The sequence below is a fragment of the Coffea eugenioides genome, chromosome 8, assembly GCF_003713205.1.
Source record: "Coffea eugenioides isolate CCC68of chromosome 8, Ceug_1.0, whole genome shotgun sequence".
Taxonomy (NCBI): Eukaryota; Viridiplantae; Streptophyta; class Magnoliopsida; order Gentianales; family Rubiaceae; genus Coffea; species Coffea eugenioides.
Genome location: NC_040042.1, coordinates 38528223 through 38546823, shown reverse-complemented (window position 1 = coordinate 38546823; position 18601 = coordinate 38528223). Strand labels below are relative to the sequence as shown.

General features: G+C 33.8%; 1 protein-coding gene and 3 non-coding genes across 5 annotated transcripts; all 4 read right to left on the bottom strand.

Moving 5' to 3' along the window:
* Positions 1-5369: 5369 nt before the first annotated feature.
* On the bottom strand, positions 5370-5565 carry LOC113781860. The gene has a single exon (XR_003469759.1). It is a non-coding gene; the product is annotated as a U2 spliceosomal RNA (small nuclear RNA).
* A 1511-nt stretch (positions 5566-7076) lies between these two features.
* LOC113781849 lies at positions 7077-7272 on the bottom strand. Its single transcript, XR_003469748.1, has one exon. It is a non-coding gene; the product is annotated as a U2 spliceosomal RNA (small nuclear RNA).
* A 1686-nt stretch (positions 7273-8958) lies between these two features.
* On the bottom strand, positions 8959-9154 carry LOC113781765. Its single transcript, XR_003469671.1, has one exon. It is a non-coding gene; the product is annotated as a U2 spliceosomal RNA (small nuclear RNA).
* Positions 9155-13672: 4518 nt separating this feature from the next.
* LOC113779406 (two-on-two hemoglobin-3) lies at positions 13673-17359 on the bottom strand. 2 transcript variants are annotated; one of them, XM_027324975.1, is made up of 4 exons: positions 17131-17359; positions 16504-16634; positions 15128-15272; positions 13673-14055 (listed from the first exon to the last, which is right to left on the bottom strand). In XM_027324975.1, the coding sequence occupies exons 1-4, from the start codon at positions 17265-17267 to the stop codon at positions 13953-13955; spliced, it is 516 nt and encodes a 171-aa protein (XP_027180776.1). In that variant the 5' UTR covers positions 17268-17359; the 3' UTR covers positions 13673-13952. The 2 variants fall into 2 exon arrangements, with proteins under 2 accessions (XP_027180776.1, XP_027180777.1); XM_027324976.1 differs by having other exon boundaries at positions 14053-14114.
* Between the last annotated feature and the right edge of the window lie 1242 nt (positions 17360-18601).

Below are 18601 nucleotides of genomic sequence, written 5' to 3'. Positions count from 1 at the left end.
GACTCTAGAATTCAAACCTTAAACTTTGACGGCAAGAAGAATTCTAAAAACTGTTTCCTAATCCTTCGACCAACCCTAGTGGTTAACTTTTTTGAGCTCCTCATATGAATCCTTTTCGTCTCAACTTGGCTAGCCATATCCATATTTCAATAATTACAGTTGAATTACATGAAAAATTTTCCAGGTCTATCACTATTGCACCATCTTGATGAATGATGATTAATTTGCCTCCAGACCTTTATCCATGGCTACTGAATATTCCAGCCTTGGCTATTTCCCCATGGGGGTGATCCTTAGAAGAAGAGAATGACAAAAAAAAATGTACAAAAATGAGTGATGATTCCCGCAAGAAATCGGTGGCTACTCGAGAAAAGGAGCCAAGAAGCAGATAACTATGTCTGATGCGTCTTCAACCTATATAGTAAAAGCACAAAAGGATTCGGTGGTTGTGCTGATGTGGCTGCATTTCATTCGCTGGAGGGTCGTCGTCCATCACGTGGGGCTCGTGTGCTTTCGCTGGGAGGAGAATTCGGATTCTTGCTTTTGTCCGCTGGGAGGAGAAGTGCAATTCCTGTTTTTTGTCCAAGAGACGAAAATGAAGACCAGCTGTGCTGACCTGCTGAGACGAAAGTGATGGGCTCAATGTGAGTTTCCATGGTTTTACGATTTTGCCCTTCTTTTTAAAAAACAGATGCACCGTTGTTTGTTGATGAGCTCAACCTATTATCCACTGGATCCAATCTAAGACGTGCAATGGCAGAGAAAATCACATCAATTGAAGGTTGGTTAGTGGCTCGAGGATCACTTCCATCAAATTCTTATCTTCTTCCTCCCCTGATTTCTGTACGATTTGCGAATAGGGCTTGGTAAACACTCTCCATACCTGTCACTTACTTTCTTCTCTTATCAAACTCACCGGCGGACCAACAATTCTTCCATACCTCTCCGATTTTTTCTGTATTGTTTTCTCTAAAAATTAAGGTCAACAACAGAAAGGTAAGATATTTTTTCTCCTTCTGAGGAGTGGGTGCTTAGGATTTGATGAACGATGGGCTCGAGAAAGAAAATGGCTGGTAATCTTCTTCCCCTTCTATTCCCGGTTCTCCCTCTTGTTCTTTTTCATCTTCCTCCCTCCCTCGAGTTGTTAGGGCTAATTTTTTCTGTTTTTCTGAAAATTTTCCTAATATTTCTATTTTCTTGGCTAAAAGCAGCAAATCTTTTTTTTTCCCATCTCCTTCGTGTCCTTTTGTGAAACAATGAAGAAGGGGAAGGTCAATATTTCATCTCTGCTATCTGGTGCGAATTTCTTGAATGCAGATATGGTACTTTCCTTCCCCTTTCTTTCCATGATTAATGTCTCCATTTCATTTCTGTTTTATCGTTGATTTTTTATTTTTAATTAGAAGAAAAACTTTTAATATGGTCTGTGATGATGAATAATTGATGATTAGCTGGCTTTTAGATATTTATTTACCTGGTGTTTTGTTGTTCCCTTTTTTTTATTTAGGTTGGAGAAATCATCAAAAGGTAAGCTTTTTGTGCCCGAATTTCTTATTTTCTTGCTTTATGTTTTATCTTTTCCCCCCCTAATTTCTTCGCTTAAAGCCTCTTAGATCATTATTGGGTTGCTGCACTATTCTAATGATAGAATGAAGTTTGAAAGGCATTTCTACATTTAAAACAATGGTATTTTTTCAGCCTCTTAGATCATTATTGGGTTTCTGCACTATTCTAATCATAGAATAAAGTTTGAAAGCCATTTCTACATTTAAAACAGTAGTATTTCTTCGGCCAAAAATAACAAAAGATGCAAATATTTAACTACTGACCTCATGTTTTCTTAATCGCTGACCTCATGTTTTCTTAACAAAAGACAAGCTTCATGTTATCTTAGTGTTTCTGTCACATTTTTAGAAAAGTTGCTTTTTTTTTAATGATTCTACTATATTTGCTAGCTTGGTTAGGGATGATGTGTAATTATCATATCAGATTGTTTGGAAAGTTTGTTATGTTGTTATAAGGAGTACAAAGACTTTACAAAAATGGTAATTTATTCTTTATAATTTCCCCTTCTGGTTTCTTGTGTATTAGTAGAAATCTTATGTGATTTTATGTCATAGGGTGCATGGTGTTGTTGTCCGCTTGCTTAGGGTGGTTCAAAATTTTTTCATGTGTTCACCTATGGTGCAACAAAAGTAACTTTAAAAGTTTCTAAGTTTTAACTGTTTGCTATTTTAAGTTTTAGGTTTTTTGTTATCTATTTAAATTACAAACTATTTTTTTTCTTCTTTTTGTTATAGGCGTCTTTATTTTCTACTGAATTTTAAATGTTTGTTATAGGTTGAGCTATTAAAATTTGCAGTATGGTACAAAAGGATTGGGGGAATTGTTTTCTCGAGGTGAGTTTTATTTGGGTGTTTTTCTTGAACCAAAAAAAAAGGGAAATGGTTTGTTTAGTGCATCTAAGGTTTTGTCTTCCTTTTTTTTTCCTTCTATTAACAGATTTTTTCACTTGCACATTACTATAAGTTTTTGCTGTCTTTATGCTATTATTGGTCATTAGAAAGGTGCAGGATGAAAATTAATAATAATGAACTATTTTGTCACTTTGTATGCTGTCAAAAGAGGCAACCAAAATTTTAATGATGTTTGCTTGCTGTTAGAATATAACATCAGTGTATTGTTTTGTCATATTGTATGCTGCCACAACATAGAACAGGGAAATGATAGCAGTAAATTCGGACTTTGGTAATAAGCCTGACATAGAAACAACATTTTTAAAGTGTGATCGCTTGCTATTCTATTTATTAATTTCTAATATTTTGTGAAGATTGACAACAGCCAACTGTAACCATTTGCACCTTTTTTTCCCTGCGTACTTTAACATTTTAAATTGAACATGTTAATAGTATCAAACATAATTTTTCCCTCATTCATTTTAGATCTTAGCCTCTCAACTCAGTCATTATTAGTGATTCTTATAATTCCATGTTTTCGAGGAGTTGTGAATCTATATGATTGTTATAAATTTTTAAATTGTCCTATGCACTGATCTCATGATCATTATTTTTTATTATTTTTTATTTCAAATCAGGTTTCAAAAGAGTGGAAACCAATTACTGCAAATGGATAATGAAAGCAGCTATGCTAATCGGCAAGTACTCCTTCCACCGGTCAGTAATAGCCAATTGTAAGGCTCTTTAATCCTTTCATCATTAAAGGTATGCAGATTACACATAGCTACTGCATTACAGTTTGTAAGACTCATTAATCCTTTCATCATTAAAGCTACTTTCTCTATGTATACTCTGCATATGTTTTCATTCTGCTTCTTTCTTTTTTCTGTTTAATGGAAAACTGGCACAGCATGGATCACAACTTGTGTTGGAATGAGTTTTAAGGATGACGAGATTTCTATTTGGCTTGTCCAAACTATGAACGCCCAAATAACTTTCAATACACATGGAAAGTTTTATGCTGATATTGTCACTCTGTTGTTCACCATTTACCTAGGTACATATGCAGATATTGACATTTCATCTATTTTCATAGACCTTTTCTTACCTTTTTTTTTAATTATTGTATAAATCTTAAATCATGGTTCTTTACTGAATATTTTCAACAACTTGCAAATAATTGTCGTTTGCTTGTGTTGCTCTGTTACTTGTATGCATGTTCAGTTACATTCAACTTAAAAAAGGAATCAGACAGAACCACTATATGCCTTATATTTTGATCCATGTTTAGTTCTCATAACCTCCTCTTCTTATTGGCCAAAAAAATTTCCTAATCATCGACCACCTGTGCCTTCCATGCATGAGTAACTACTTGCACTATTTGTTTATGGTTGTTCAATGGCACTTTTCATACTAGAATATAAATGTTTGTTATCCAGAAAAGTAATGATGTTATTAAGAGTTTTTTTTTCTATTTTTTTTATAATACTGCATGTTATAATAATCTTCTCTGTAGTCTGAAGGAATTATGTCATTGCATGTGTTAGAGTTTGCTAGGTTTTTACAAGCAGAAGACTCAAAATTTTACATAAATTTAATTGTAGTACTTGTTACTTACATAGAATGGTAATTTTTGCCATACTATAAAAAGTACTGTTCTAAGAGTGTGTGACCTTTTTAGAAAGTTGGAAGGAGAGAACTGCAATTGGAGTTTTGGTGTTTAAATTCGATTTAAATATGAATTGCAAACTACTTTCACTGCTAAAAACTAACTCTTGTTTGTGTGCAGCTTCTCTCTCTAGGACCGATAGTCCATCACAGAAGAGTGAAAAGCTTTACCTTCTAGCTGTTGGTTGTTATTGAAGTGGTAAGTATTTAAGGAGCCTGCAGCTTGTATAGACATGTTTGGAGGTTAGTTCTCTGCTCCCATTAATAAAATTGCTCATAGTTTAACATGCTTACCAATATTACTTGTCAAAAGAAAGAAACTATAAAACATTTTGGTTCTATTCAAGAGTGGTGCTTTTATCCCATTGGTTTTGCCTTTGTTTGCTAGATTAAACCTGTTTGGAGGCGGGCTTCGTACCTTGAGAAGACAATAAAAGAACAAATTACAGAAGGTGATAACCATATTGCTTTGAATCCTCGGGATTTTTTTGTTCGGGTATGGCAATGCATGAAATAAAAGTTTAACTTATGGTGCAGATGACGTCATTGGAATTGGCATTTCAGTTACTACTGTGGTACTTATAGCTGGTGGAATTATAACTGCATTAGCTAGAAGAAAATCATGATGACGGATTGTTATTTTAAGAGTAATTTCCCTGATTTGCGGTTTCCAATCTTGGAAGATGATGCATTTTAACCCTATTAACTATGAACTGATGTCCTTTCTGTTACTTTTAGTTCAAGTCAAGACTTTGTAAATATATATTTCAATGGATTTCATATGGCACCTCCGGAAACAAAGCATATTATCTCAACTAAGATGTGTGGGCATTCTGGGCAAGCTGTAGCGGTGTTCACCTCCTAGTCATTCTTAATCAGTGCACCAATGTTGGCAGAGATGGCTCTTCGTTGATGTCAGAACAGCTGCCAATATTGCTAGGAAGACTACTGTTTTCAATACAAGATACTGCCAATCAATTATTACAATACAAAACCAGTGTTCATGAGAATTAATCATTAAGTGTACCAAGTACAAGCCAATCAATCAATGGCGGGTCAATTACCACCACATATATTCAGTTTTTTCCACATATAATTAGACACGTTGTGATTGGCATGTGCGCATAACATAAAGGTTTAGCAATTTCAAATTCAAGAGGTGCTTCAATGAGATCAATCTTTCTTTATTTTGTTGGAACTATGTTTAGTGAGATCGCAATGCAATGGATTTGTAACTGTGAATTGGTGGGGCGTGCCAGGCCAAGGCAGCAGTGCAATGCCCAGGCGACACACAAGAACCCCAGTAGCAAGCCACTGTATTGAGCTCTTCCCCTAGAAAAATTAATTTAATATCATGCAAGCCGATGGCTCGCGTATCAGATATTAAACTGATAAGAACAGATACTACACTTGATCTTAGCCAAAAGGCCGAGAAAGGTATGCTTCATAACGTAGGCTGAAGAAGCTTTTATAGTTCATTGGTCCTCATATTGTGCTTTCAACATGTCCAATGTGGGACTTAGGGAACAACCGACCTTCTTAATCTTGAACCAAATCCTAATTTTCATTCCGGCATTTTAATCAAACAACAAATAATACCCTGAGGCTCTATTTGTTTGACGGGAAAGTTGTGTAAATAAGTGCATCGTGAAAAAGGTGAAGTGAAGTAAAGTAAGATAAAGGAAAAGAAAATTAATTTTCCACACGTGTTTGGTTAACAAGAAAATGACGCAAAAAAATACAAATTCTTGTGTTTGTTCAGCTGAAAAGTCACGAAAAATTGGCTAGTGTATTCATTACTAGAAAATATTATAGATTGAATTTCTTCATTTTTGGTATTTAATATACATAAAAAAAAATGTAATAAACATAACATTTTGCATATTGGAAGAGTTGTTTACCTAAAAATTAATCACATTCTTTAACAATAGGTTCATATACTATGTGTGTGTACTAGTTATTTCACAAATATATAGACATAAAAAAAATATAGAATGTAAAAGAAAAAAAATTAATGTCATATACACTCAACAAATTACACACCTGAATTAATTAAGCGGCATTAAATTTCTTAGGTAAAATTTGTTCTAAAAAATAAGTGATGAACTATTCACTTATCACTTAATGTAATATAGACTCAAATATATCATATTTAATATTTAACAATTCAATAATTTAATGAATTTAGATTTCAAATTTTAGTTTTTAAACTTCAATTTTATTAAACACCCTTAGCTTTTCTTTGAGCCATGGCATCAAGCATTTTGTCCTTTTCTTTGGGAATGTCAATATGGTCTTTGAAAGTAGTCCGTCAATTCTGGCCCTCGAATTGAGAACGTCTCAATTTGATTCTCCAAACTGAGTAGTGTGTTCCAATTCAACCCCCATATAATCGCAAAAAAAAAAATAAAAAATGTTTAAGCTGGTCAAGTAAACAAATTCTGTTGAGCACTTTAACAATAATATTTTTAACACCTAGTGAAATATTTAGTGCTAAAATGGCCATTAAAAGGATCAAATTTCAAAATTAGTAAAAACAAACATATTTCACACATTAGTGAAATATTTCTTTCTAGAGTGGCCATGGAAAAAAAAAAAGAGCCTTTTGTTCTGCGAATTATCAGTTTAAAAAGCTTTATCGCTGGTATAAATTGGAATCTGCTCTAATTTTTAATGTATTTATCATCTAGAAGTGCGGTTGTACCCAAGAAAGACGTGAATTATATCATCTTTATCTTTGGCATCTTTCTGCAAAATGCTTTTGCTGCTATTTTAATGAACAAAGAGATACAAAATATATGGGATAATTTCTACTGCTATTTTAAATGAATAAAGATGCAAAAAATCCCCAAACTTCCAATTAAATTCTTTATTTAATTTTTTACACAGAATTAACAAAACTTAATATTTAAAAAATCTTGATTTGCAACAAATTTTTGTAACTGTGAATTGGTGGGGTGTGCCAGGCCAAGGCAGCAGTGCAATGCCCAAGCGACACACAAGGGCCCCAGTAGCAAGCCACTGTATTGAGCTCTTCCCCTAGAAAAATTAATTTAATATCATGTGGGCCAATGGCCCACGTATCAGATATTAAACTGATAAGAACAGATACTACACTTGATCTTAGCCAAAAGGCCGAGAAAGGTATGCTTCATAACGTCGGTTGAAGAAGCTTTTATAGTCCGTTTGTCTTCAAATTGTGCTTTCAATGTCCAATGTGGGACTTGGGAACAACCAACCTTCTTTACTTTGAACCAAATCCTAATTTTCATAGTGGCAATTTAATCAAGAAACAAATAATACCCTGAGGCTCTATTTGTTAGACAGGAAAGTCGTGTAAGTGTTTCATGGAAAAAGTGAAGAGAAGTAAGGTAAAGGAAAAGAAAACTGACTTTCCTATATGTGTTTGGTTAAAAAAAATGATGCAAAAAAAAATAAATTCTTTTGTTTGTTTAGCCAAAAACTCACAAAAAAATTGGTTAGTGTATTCATTAATAGAAAATATTCTAGATCAAACTTCTTCATTTTTTATATTTAGTATACATAAAAACATGTAATAAATATAAAATTTTGCATATTGAAAGAGTTATTTACCTCAAAATTAATCACATTCTTAAATAATAAGTTCATATATTATATGTGTAAATAGTTATTTCGCAAATATATAGGCATATAAAAAGAGCATAAAATGTAAAAGAAAAAAATACTAACATCATAAAAATTCAACAAATTACTAATTAATTAATTATTAAAATAAGAATAAAACATCTAACTACAAGTTGGTTTTTTGAATTGTAGATTTTAAGATGTTCTAATTTATGTAGAAGTTTAGAATTGAGGAAATAATTTAGAAAAAAAGGATTTGTAAAAGAAATTGAATTAGTTGAAACTTTCGAGTGACCCACTCTCCTTTCGAGTTTTGCAGGAAAAATTTGATAGAAAAATTTATGTGATGGATCCCATAAATTTCCTAACAAACAAACATTTAAAACTTGATTTTAGAGTGAATAATAGGTTGCGTGTGGCCTAAATAGCCTTTTTGGGCCCCCCCTCTCTGCTTTCCTCCTCCTCATCACTGCTCTTCCCCATCCCCAACCTTATTGTCAAACTCTAGATATCAAACCTTAAACTTGACGATAGGAAGAATTCTAAGAACCCTTTCCTAACCATTGGACCAATCCTACTAGTTAACTTTTTTGAGCTCCTCATATGAACCCTTTTCGTCTCAACTTGGCTAGCCATGTCCATATTTCAATAATTACAGTTGAATTAAATGAAAAATTTTCCGGGTCCGTCACTATTGCACAATCTTGATGAATGATGATTAATTTGCCTCCAGACCTTTATCCATGGCTACTGAATATTCCGGCCTTGGCTATTTCCCCATGAGGGTGATCCTTAGAAGAAGAGAATGACAAAAAAAATGTACAAAAATGAGTTGATGATTCCCGCAAGGAATCGGTGGCTACTCGAAAAGGAGCCACGAAGCAGATAACTATGTCTGATGCGTCCTTCATTCTTAATCAGTGCACCAATTTTGGCAGAGATGGCTCTTCGTTGATGTCAGAACAGCTGCCAATGTCGCTAGGAAGACTACTGTTTTCAATACAAGATACTGCCAATCAATACAAAACCAGAATTCATGAGAATTAATCATTGAGATAAAAGCGTACCAAGTACAAGCGAATCAATCAATTGCGGGTTAATTACCAACTACCAAATCCAAAATTAGACACGAATTCAAGGGGTGATTCGATGAGATCAATCTTTCTTCATTTTGTTGGGGACTAGGTTTAGTTAGAGGGCAATGGAATGGATTTGTAACTGTGGATTGGTGGGGCGTGCCAGGCCAAGGCAGCAGTGCAATGCCCAGGCGACACACAAGAGCCTCAGCAGCAAGCCACTGTATTGAGCTCTTCCCCTAGAAAAATTAATTTAATATCATGCAAGCCAATGGCTCGCGTATCAGATATTAAACTGATAAGAACAGATACTACACTTGATCTTAGCCAAAAGGCCGAGAAAGGTATGCTTCATAGCGTAGTCTGAAGAAGCTTTTATAGTTCGTTGGTCCTCATATTGTGCTTTCAACATGTCCAATGTGGGACTCGGGAACAACCGACCTTCTTTATCTTGAACCAAATTCTAATTGTCATACAGGCATTTTAATCAAGAAAAAAATAAGTGTATCATGAAAAAAGTAAAATGAAGTGAAGTGAAGTAAGATAAAGGAAAAGGAAACTAGTTTCTCACACGTGTTTGGTTAACAAGAAAATGATGCAAAAATAAAATACAAAATCTTTGTTTGTTTAGCTAAAAAGTCACGAAAAAATTGACTAGTATATTCATTAATAAAAAAATATATTCTAGATTGAACTTCTTCATTTTTGGTATTTAATATACATAAAAAACACATAATAAATATAACATTTTGCATGTTGGAAGAGTTGCTTACCACAAAATTAATCACATTCTTTAACAATAAGTTCATATACTATGTGTGTGGTTTAGTTACTTCACAAATATATAGACATAAAAAAGGAGTATAAAATGTAAAAGGAAAAAAATATTAATTTCATATACATTCAACAAATTACTAATTAATTAATTATTAAAATACGAATAAAATATCAAACTGCAAGCTAGTTTTTTGAATTGTAAATTTTAAGATGTTTTGATTTATGTAGAAGTTTACAATGGAGGAAATAATTCAGAAAGAAAGAAGTTGTAAATAGAATTAGTTGAGACTTTTCAGTAACTCGCTCTTACTCTCCTATCGAGTTTTGCACGAAAAATTTTATAGGAAAATGAGTGAGAAAATTTTATGTGGTGGGTCTCATAAGTTTCCTAACAAACTAACATTTAATACTTAGAAGAAAGAAAGTTACAACCTAGGATTTTAGAGAGAATAATAGGTTGTGTGTGGCCGAAATAGCATTTTAAGCTCCTCCCTTTTCTTTTTTTTCTTTTCCTCCTGCTCCGTGTCACACAAGACTCACAACTCTTCCCATTCACGATCCAACTACCAAACCCAAAATTTAAACCTCGAACTTGATAGCAGGAAAAACCCTTCCCTAACCATTGGACCAATCGTAATGGTTAACATTTTTGAGCTCCTCATATGAACATTTTCGTCCCAACTTGGCCAGCCATATCCACATTTCAATAATTACAGTTTTACTCTATATTAGGAACAAATAATTAGGACAAAATTTTCGAGTTGCAGAACCAAGAACAGTACGGTCTTCAATGATTATGATCTTGAATCTACATATCTTGATAAAAATATGTAGTATAGCATAAGTTGGACGGTGCAGAAATAGAGTTGGACCATCCTCTTGTAGCAGTTAAATCTGACATAGGTCTTTGCTAAGTAAATTGTTCAACTGCGAATTAGTCCTATTTATGTCTATGCCTCCAATTAAATTCCTCAACTCTAATTTTTCTTCTTTTTTTTTTCCCGTTGTCTGAAGCATCTGTCAAAAACAAAAATGTCTCAACTTTTTGACCTTTGAAAACAGCCAAATCCAAAAGTTGATATGCTGGTAAAAGCAGTGGGAAATCTCCATAGCACAAAAAGTGGAATTAGAGATGTCATAACAATATTAATTAACCTGAAAAGAAGAAAAAGATGCTCCTAAAACACCTTAAAAGTTAAAATATTAAACATGGACTTTTCTGGGAGAAGATGAGAGATCTTTCGGCTGGCTGTCCTAAACATGCTTTTAGAGATTCCTTCAATTGAAATTACGAATTAGCAGCCTAGCAGTTGCCGTCACTACCTAGTAATCCTCGTGGCCAAAATGATGGTGCAGCCAAGAATGCCTTTAACTAATATGGCTTTTCTGGGTCCATTATGGTTCTTAATTTAATTATTTGCTAGTAATTTGTTGCTTAAACAATTGATCTACTACTTGTTTGTAAAACGTGTTTTAGAAGTAAGAATATTGAATCTCTGTCATCCAATAGTGCAACTAGTTATTGGATATATTGCAACGAAATTGAACTTTTCTATTTTCTCTGTTCAAGTTTAACTTTTCACAGGAGTTCCATTAATCTTTTCTTTCAATGTATATGACGGGGCAAGAAAACTGTCTAAGTTGAAAAAAGTTAACAAAGCTACTGCATTGGTGGTGCTATAGAAGCTCATGTCCTAACAAGTACAGCATCCTGAATTACTTGCATTTATTTTCATACATGTTTGGATTGCTATTTTTAAGAGTTTTTGAAAAAAAAATGTATTGTAGCAATTTGATGCATGTAAAATAAAAAGGTGATTGGAAAATATGTTCACAAAAAACGTAAAAATTTTTCTGCAGAAAATCACGATCCAAACAAGGCCACAGAGGTCATGCTATTCTTTTCTGTAACGTTTCAATTTTATCGGATGTCCCCGAACAGACATTTTCATATGGTACTCTACTTGGTGTAAGTAGCAAATAGCAATGAAAAATTGTCATCACTTACTTCAAAAAGAAAAAAAGGAATTGTCATCACAAAATTGCACATAGTAGCAGAAAAGTATATGATTTTCGACGAATCTATGATCTTTCTTCTATGAAGTAATTATCACGTGAAGTATATGTAGCTTTTGCCTAACAAAAAAAAAAAGAGAGAGAGAAGGAAAAATGGAAAGTTAAACATTAGAAAATAAAAAGGAAAGTAGGGAAATTATGGCACCATCCTTGCATTACAAGCCTTTTTCTCTCATAGGAGTAGATTTTAATTTTTTACAACAAAGCAACCACTAACTTTAACTATATTCTATTATCATAAATTCTTTTAAATCGTTCATTGCAATATGTCATCTAGTAAATTATTCATTGCAATTAAAGTTGAGTCATATTCAGGAAATGTAAATGAAAACAATATATGCAGCTGTGTGCATTGACATGGTAATTTATTCGTGTTAAATTAGTGTCTATCGAGCATCGATCAGGAGAATGAAAAAAGAAAAGAATTAAACTCTAGACAAACAATTGCTTTAGTAGTGGCATAATTTTATTTTACAAGATAATTAGCTATTTTATTCATTTGCTGGTGAAGACAAGATAATGTGGTAAAAGTGATAAAGATGTTTTCTCAGTAGCTAGTTTGATAGCATAGTTTAGTTTAGCCATCTTTTCACGTCACACCAGCCGATTTTCTCAGATTCTCAAGTCTAGAAATGCTGTTGTAGAAGTTTTTAATTCGTGGATTTCCGTTAAAATCTGAGGATAAGCCTACTTTCCACAAATAGCTTATCTCTTCATTAAAGTAAGTCCTCGAATCTTCCCAAGTATGAAAGCCAAACTCTTGTATCCTCATGCACTCTTCCTCTCATTATTAAGGTCTTATGTAGCCTTATCTGAGCTCCAATAACTAACACATAAAGAACTTCCATATTGTGTGTAGAGCTCAAAATTTGCAGGTTAAATTACTTATTCTTGAGTAGCATTTTGCAATGAGCATCAGATGCTGGAACAAGTCCAGGAGTGCAAGCGTCCGGTTAGGCCAGGCCAGCTTTAATAGAGAATATGAGATTGAACCAAGGTGGTTAAAGTTCTGGAAAAAATTCAGAAGACGCAAGAAGAAAGATTGTTACTCTTCAATGTCAACGCAGACACCATATGATCCAGAAACTTATTTGCAGAATTTTGATGAAGGGTCAGGGACACTGGAGCCAGACAATCTCCTCAGGTCCTTCTCAGCTCGATATGCCAATCCATCAAGCTTGTCATGTAGGAGAGAGTTTCTGGTGGAATTATGCAATCACAGATTATCTATAGAGTAGCTGTGTTTTCCATCTTCTCAACAAAAAGGTATGTTTTGTATATGGTGGGCATCAGGCGTTTCACAGTTTGTAAAGACTGTATTTGTTTGTTTTTTTCTTCCCCTTTCTTCTCTGATGTCATTGTCTGAATGGAGTTTTGAGCTTTCTCAGTTCATCATTCAAGCCAATTAACTAGAACATAAAAGGAAAAGGAAATAGACCTGACCTTTGCTGGCTTTTTAGTCTTAGAAGCATTTAATATGCTCTCTTCTTCATCAGTTCTAGTGAAAACATTGTAGAAGTCATTTGCAACATTCCTATGGCCATGACTTTGTTTAGTTATTGCCACATTTAGAACAATCAAGCTGGGTAAAATGAGTAAAACTCTTCTCAAAACCAAGAGATGGAAAGTATCTTTGAGCTAATTTTCATCTCTTTTGAAGTCTCATCTGCCCCAGCAAGAGTTGTTGAATAGTAACTAAATCTGAAACAGTTTCATCTGCTTCCCTCCTGCTTTATCATCTTTCTTAAAGCTTTGGCCTTTTCTAAAGTACATGGGCTTTAACTTTTTTAGTTTCGCCATACAAGCAAAGCAAATAAATATGCTCTATAGCGAAGCCTGTGATATTCAGAGTCAATAAAGAGTTTTACAAGTATTGTCCAGTCCACTAGTTTTACATTTCAACAGTTAAGTTTGATTCGATCACAAGCAAGCGTATTAGAGCTCTGTTGAGAGGAGAACACGGGAACTCAATTGAAGAAATCTTCCTTGTGCCATCATCATCAGCTACTTAGCTTAATGAAATCTTCAATTCCGATTCCATGATGGGGGATTAAAGCATGTGCTGAGAGCATTAGTATGCCTTACATGGAAAGCATCCATCCAATGCAACACGAATTATAAGATTTCAGTTCGCAGTGCTATACATAAAAGGGAAGTATCAATCCCCTGCAAATGGAATTATCAATATTCAAGATTTCATTGATGACAGTAATGTTTTATGGATCTATTTCGTGTAAACCACGTACACACTTCAATTTTAATTAGTGTAACAATCAATCTTGTCATCATGAAGTTACACTGCACCGTGTTTGCCTGGATGCTTGCAATTCTTGCAAGGAGCTGCTTGATTCTGATTCTTCAACTCATCTCCAGCGACGAGAAAGAATGCAGTGTGCCTGGAATGATTATTTGGTAATTAACTATGATACAATTCATATACAGTAGGCATATTCAGCTGCCATAATAAATTCGGGATAATATCAGAAACCGCCCCTGGGGTTTCTCATAATATCATTCAGGTCTCCTGAGATTTTTAAAATCTCACTTGCCTCCCTTAACAGCTTGACAAGGCCAAATGTGCCTATCAAAGATCACAAATTGACAACACTACCCTTGCACTATTAATAACTACTTAAGAACTACTTAACCAAAAAGCCAAAACAAAAAAGAGAATTTTTAAATCAAAAAACGTAGATAAACAAAACAACCAAATCGCTACTCAATAGGGGGGCAAATTGGGTTGGGTTGTAAGGGGAGTGGGTCGTAAGTCCAAGACCTCCCATTTACCAGAAAAAAAAATTGCTATTCAATAATGATCCACATTTCTTTGTATCAAGGTGGTGGTGGGACAATAAAGTCCTTTGGTAAGTTAGATCTAGTGAAAGCCAACAATTTAGAAGGATTTTGGAAAGCAATTAGCACCTTGAAAATTTTTGTGGGACAGTTAAGGAAGTCAAGAAATTTTTTTAGGAAATATGTTTTAATACATGATGTAATTTAAGTTGTATTGAAAATTAAAATAATCTCTTCATACGTGTGATTTGTGACATAAATTCTACTTATAGAAAATTTTTTTATAAATAAGTCCATAATTTAAAAAAATTAATCAAAATATGATATAATGATGAAATATATATATATATATATATCTAGGAGTATACTATTTTTTTGGTTAAAACTTCATTAATTATGCTAGGTAATTGTTGTTGTATATCTAATAAATTACTCGTTATTGCATTTATAACCACTCACATTTTCAATTTTTTTCTTTTTAACCGTATTTTATTTTTTTATCATTGTTGTAAGCTTCATAAGTAGGATAACATAAAAATGGTATTGGCATAAAAAATTTATCTTCCTTGTATAAGTGAGATTTTCAAAACCTAAGGGGCATGAAGTGATATTATGAGAAATGTCAGGGGAGGTTCCCGAAATTATCCCAATAAATTGACCAGAATTGTATTGTACCTGAAAAAGTTCAGCATTTTAGTCTTAGAATCCAAGTCAATATCTGAAGTTGCGTCCAAGGCTTGTTGCATGTGGTTTAACCACCTCTCAGCAGCTCGATGGGTGACTGGAAATGGACGATGGCGTCCAATCAAAGCAGGATGGCCTGCAACAACAGTATATATCTGATCGATTTGATAATTTAAGGCATATAATGAATGTGAAATAAAAATTTTTGGCAAGTTCCTTCACCAAACATTATAAAAGCGTAAAACCAAGTGATAAGGAAGAGCTCCAGCCAAAGGGGGGGGAACTGATGGAAGAGAAGACAAAAGAATATTTTTCTCAAAGTTGAGTCCTTTCTTTTGCAAGGACATTGCTTTACATCTGCTATAAATTACATCAACAATACACCAAAGAAAGGAGCCCAATCCACAACAAAACCACCTTGTACACCAGGAATATATGTCCCACAAAAAAGGCTGTACTAATCAAGACTCAGAGACATAGGTACATCTATTCATGAGGCTCAAAACATTTTGAACCCGGAAGCATGTTGTCCACAATTATCTCAGCTTTGCCATCTCCTTTTTCCTTTTTCCACTTCATTTTGCTTTCATTTCTGGGCAGGGGGACAACAGGATGTGTCACTTTTAAACTGTTCATGGGTACAAATTCCAGGCTTCATGCTCAGGTGATACACACCATGCATTATGTCATTAATGCAATGAAGCCTTAGGTGATTCAGATCCAATCAAAAGGGAGTGAATTTACTCGTAAACTTTACATAGACGAAGGGACACTCTAATGATAATGGCATTCAAAAGCTCTCCACAATTGTTAAGCACAGAAATGTATCCAGTAATACAATATTTCATACTTGAAATACTTCTGTGACTTTCACAACCCAAAATGCCTAAATTTAAGCCATCGAACAATGACCCATTCCCTTACAGCTACCAGCTCAGAATCATCAACTTCAGATGTATCCAAACTAATTAAGAAGCAACTCCTTAAAATTGAGACTCAAAAGCTAGCTCAAGGCCTTGTAAAAGCCACCTAAAATTTCTCCCCCCATCCACACACCAAAACCGATAAGCATTAGAAAAAGTTCAAGTAGATGGCCAAACTACACGTTTCTTTTGATTTAGCAATTCTATCTCCACCTTGTAATCTGAGTTCTTCTAACATCATCTGGCTGGCTAATTAATGCACTTCACTGTACATGTATAATTTAATCTGTGACACGATGCATTGAAGCTCAAACTACGTGAAAAAACAAAGGATGATATCATGCATTCTCAACAACCATGCTCTGTTGCATTCTGCCAATTTGATGGAAGACCAAACCACAACCTTATAATCAATATAAAGATTATCCAAAATTCCTTGCTAACCTTTTCTCTGAGAGTAAAGAGGAGGCCCTCCCATTCTTTGCACAAAGAACTCATACTGATTTTGAATGGCATCTTCCTTCTTTGACTTTGAAAATATTGACCTAAACCACTCTTCCTCATCAGCATATACCCTGTTTTCCATTTTCAAAAACCCCAAGATTTATTAAAAGAGAAAAAAAAAACTATGTAAATTGATTTGTACACGTACTAGTTAGCAATGCCTAATATATAATAAGTTCATATATAAGCTGTATACCTAACCATATAGAAAATCTGAGTTCCAATTTTTACCAGTTCTGCAACCGATCTGCTCCCTATAACTCCAAAAATACTTTAAAATAAACACTAATTCCTTCAGTCAATTATGGTAATCATCATTCATCCGCAAACAGACACCAAAAAAGGGGAAAACAGATAAAACAGATAAAGATACAGGAAACAGATAAAACAGGAAAAAGATACAATTTTTATTCCCAATCACAGAGCAGAGATATAGATTCAGTTTATTTATTCATCTATTTTTTGGTGTATCATCTTTCCGTGGATTTCCCAAAAAACCCACTAATTCAATTAGCAAAATAAATCCCAGAAACAAAAGCAGAAAAGAAAGAATCCCGTGTTTGTGACCTCTCATAGAAGTTGGTGGAGAGGTTGATGAAAGTCTGGAGGCCGAGCTTCTCATAAAGATTGGTGCCGTCGATGGCAAAGGCGTCCTCAGCGTCCACCCCACTCCATTCCGCCGCCTTCTCCTGCAGCGACTGCATCTGTCTTTCTTGGTTTAGTTAGAAAATCACGATTTTAAAACTTTTAGCAATATGTCTTTTTCTTCTGCTGCTGCAGCTGCTGCTGTGTACTGTGTGTTGGAGTAATATATGGACGTTGAATGCAATTATAGGGCCGTAGAAATGGCGTGGGAAACACGCTTTTTGGTGGAGGATGAAAGGGACGTGACAAATTGGAGGTATGGATGGAGATTTTCAGGAGGATAATATCAGAAACCTCCCCTAAGGTTTCTCTTAATAGCATTTAGCACCTTCAGGGTTTTACAAATATCACTCACGTTTCCTATTAATTACAAAATGACTATGTTGGCCCTTACTTCTTACGTAACACGCACATCAAATAAATAGTTAAAAATTTAAAGAAAAATAAACAAAAGTCATTTTCTTCTCTTTTCTCTTTCTCCAATATTCTATCTTGTCTATTTTTTTGGATAATTATGTGGTTTGATTTTTCTTTTCGCAAATGATCATAAACTAAATGTGTTTAACCTTTTTTCAATTTGAGTGATTATGATATAGTGTGATATGATTTCTTTGGTTATTTTGATTTGATTTTTATAGTGATTTAGTAAAACTTAAAAGTTTGGATCATGGGTTGAGAAGAGATTGAAAAAAATAAGGTTCATAAAAAATTGGTTTTGATCATATAAAGTTGAATTGGTGTTATTGTATTTCTTTACAAGTATTTTTTTTTTGTTTCAAATTTATACTTTTACAAGTTATGACTTTATGACGTGGTGGCACTACTTAAGATTGCCTTTTAGGTAGTGGTTTTTAATAGAGTAAATAAAGTAATTTAAGAGTATTTTTGTTTAGTAAAAAGATCAAAATGGTAGTTTACAGTTTTTCAAAATTTTGTCATACAAATAGCAAAAGTAATGGAGGTAAGTAATATTTTTAAAATTTGAAGGATATTAAGTGATATTAAGAAAAATTTTAGGGAAGTTTCGAATATTATCCCATTTTCAGGAGGCGGTATGGAATTTTGATTTCTAATTTTCTTTTGGGTGACGACAGATTCCTTTCTGGGCTAGTTGGATTGGTGATTCTGTGGGCTGCTATGATCTCATGTGTATGATTGGTTCCTGGTTTATTTCAATTTTCATGGGAACAATAAAAGAATGGATAATAGCACTTAACACTCATGAAGTTTTAAAATATCACTTATCCCTTTTGATAATTATAAAATAACTATATATTAACCCTCATTTTATGCATAACACACATATCAAATAAACGGAGTTTAAATTTTTTTTTTTAAAAAAAACAAAAGCAAAAGTCATTTTTTTGTCTTCTCCTTCTCTCCAAGATTTTAT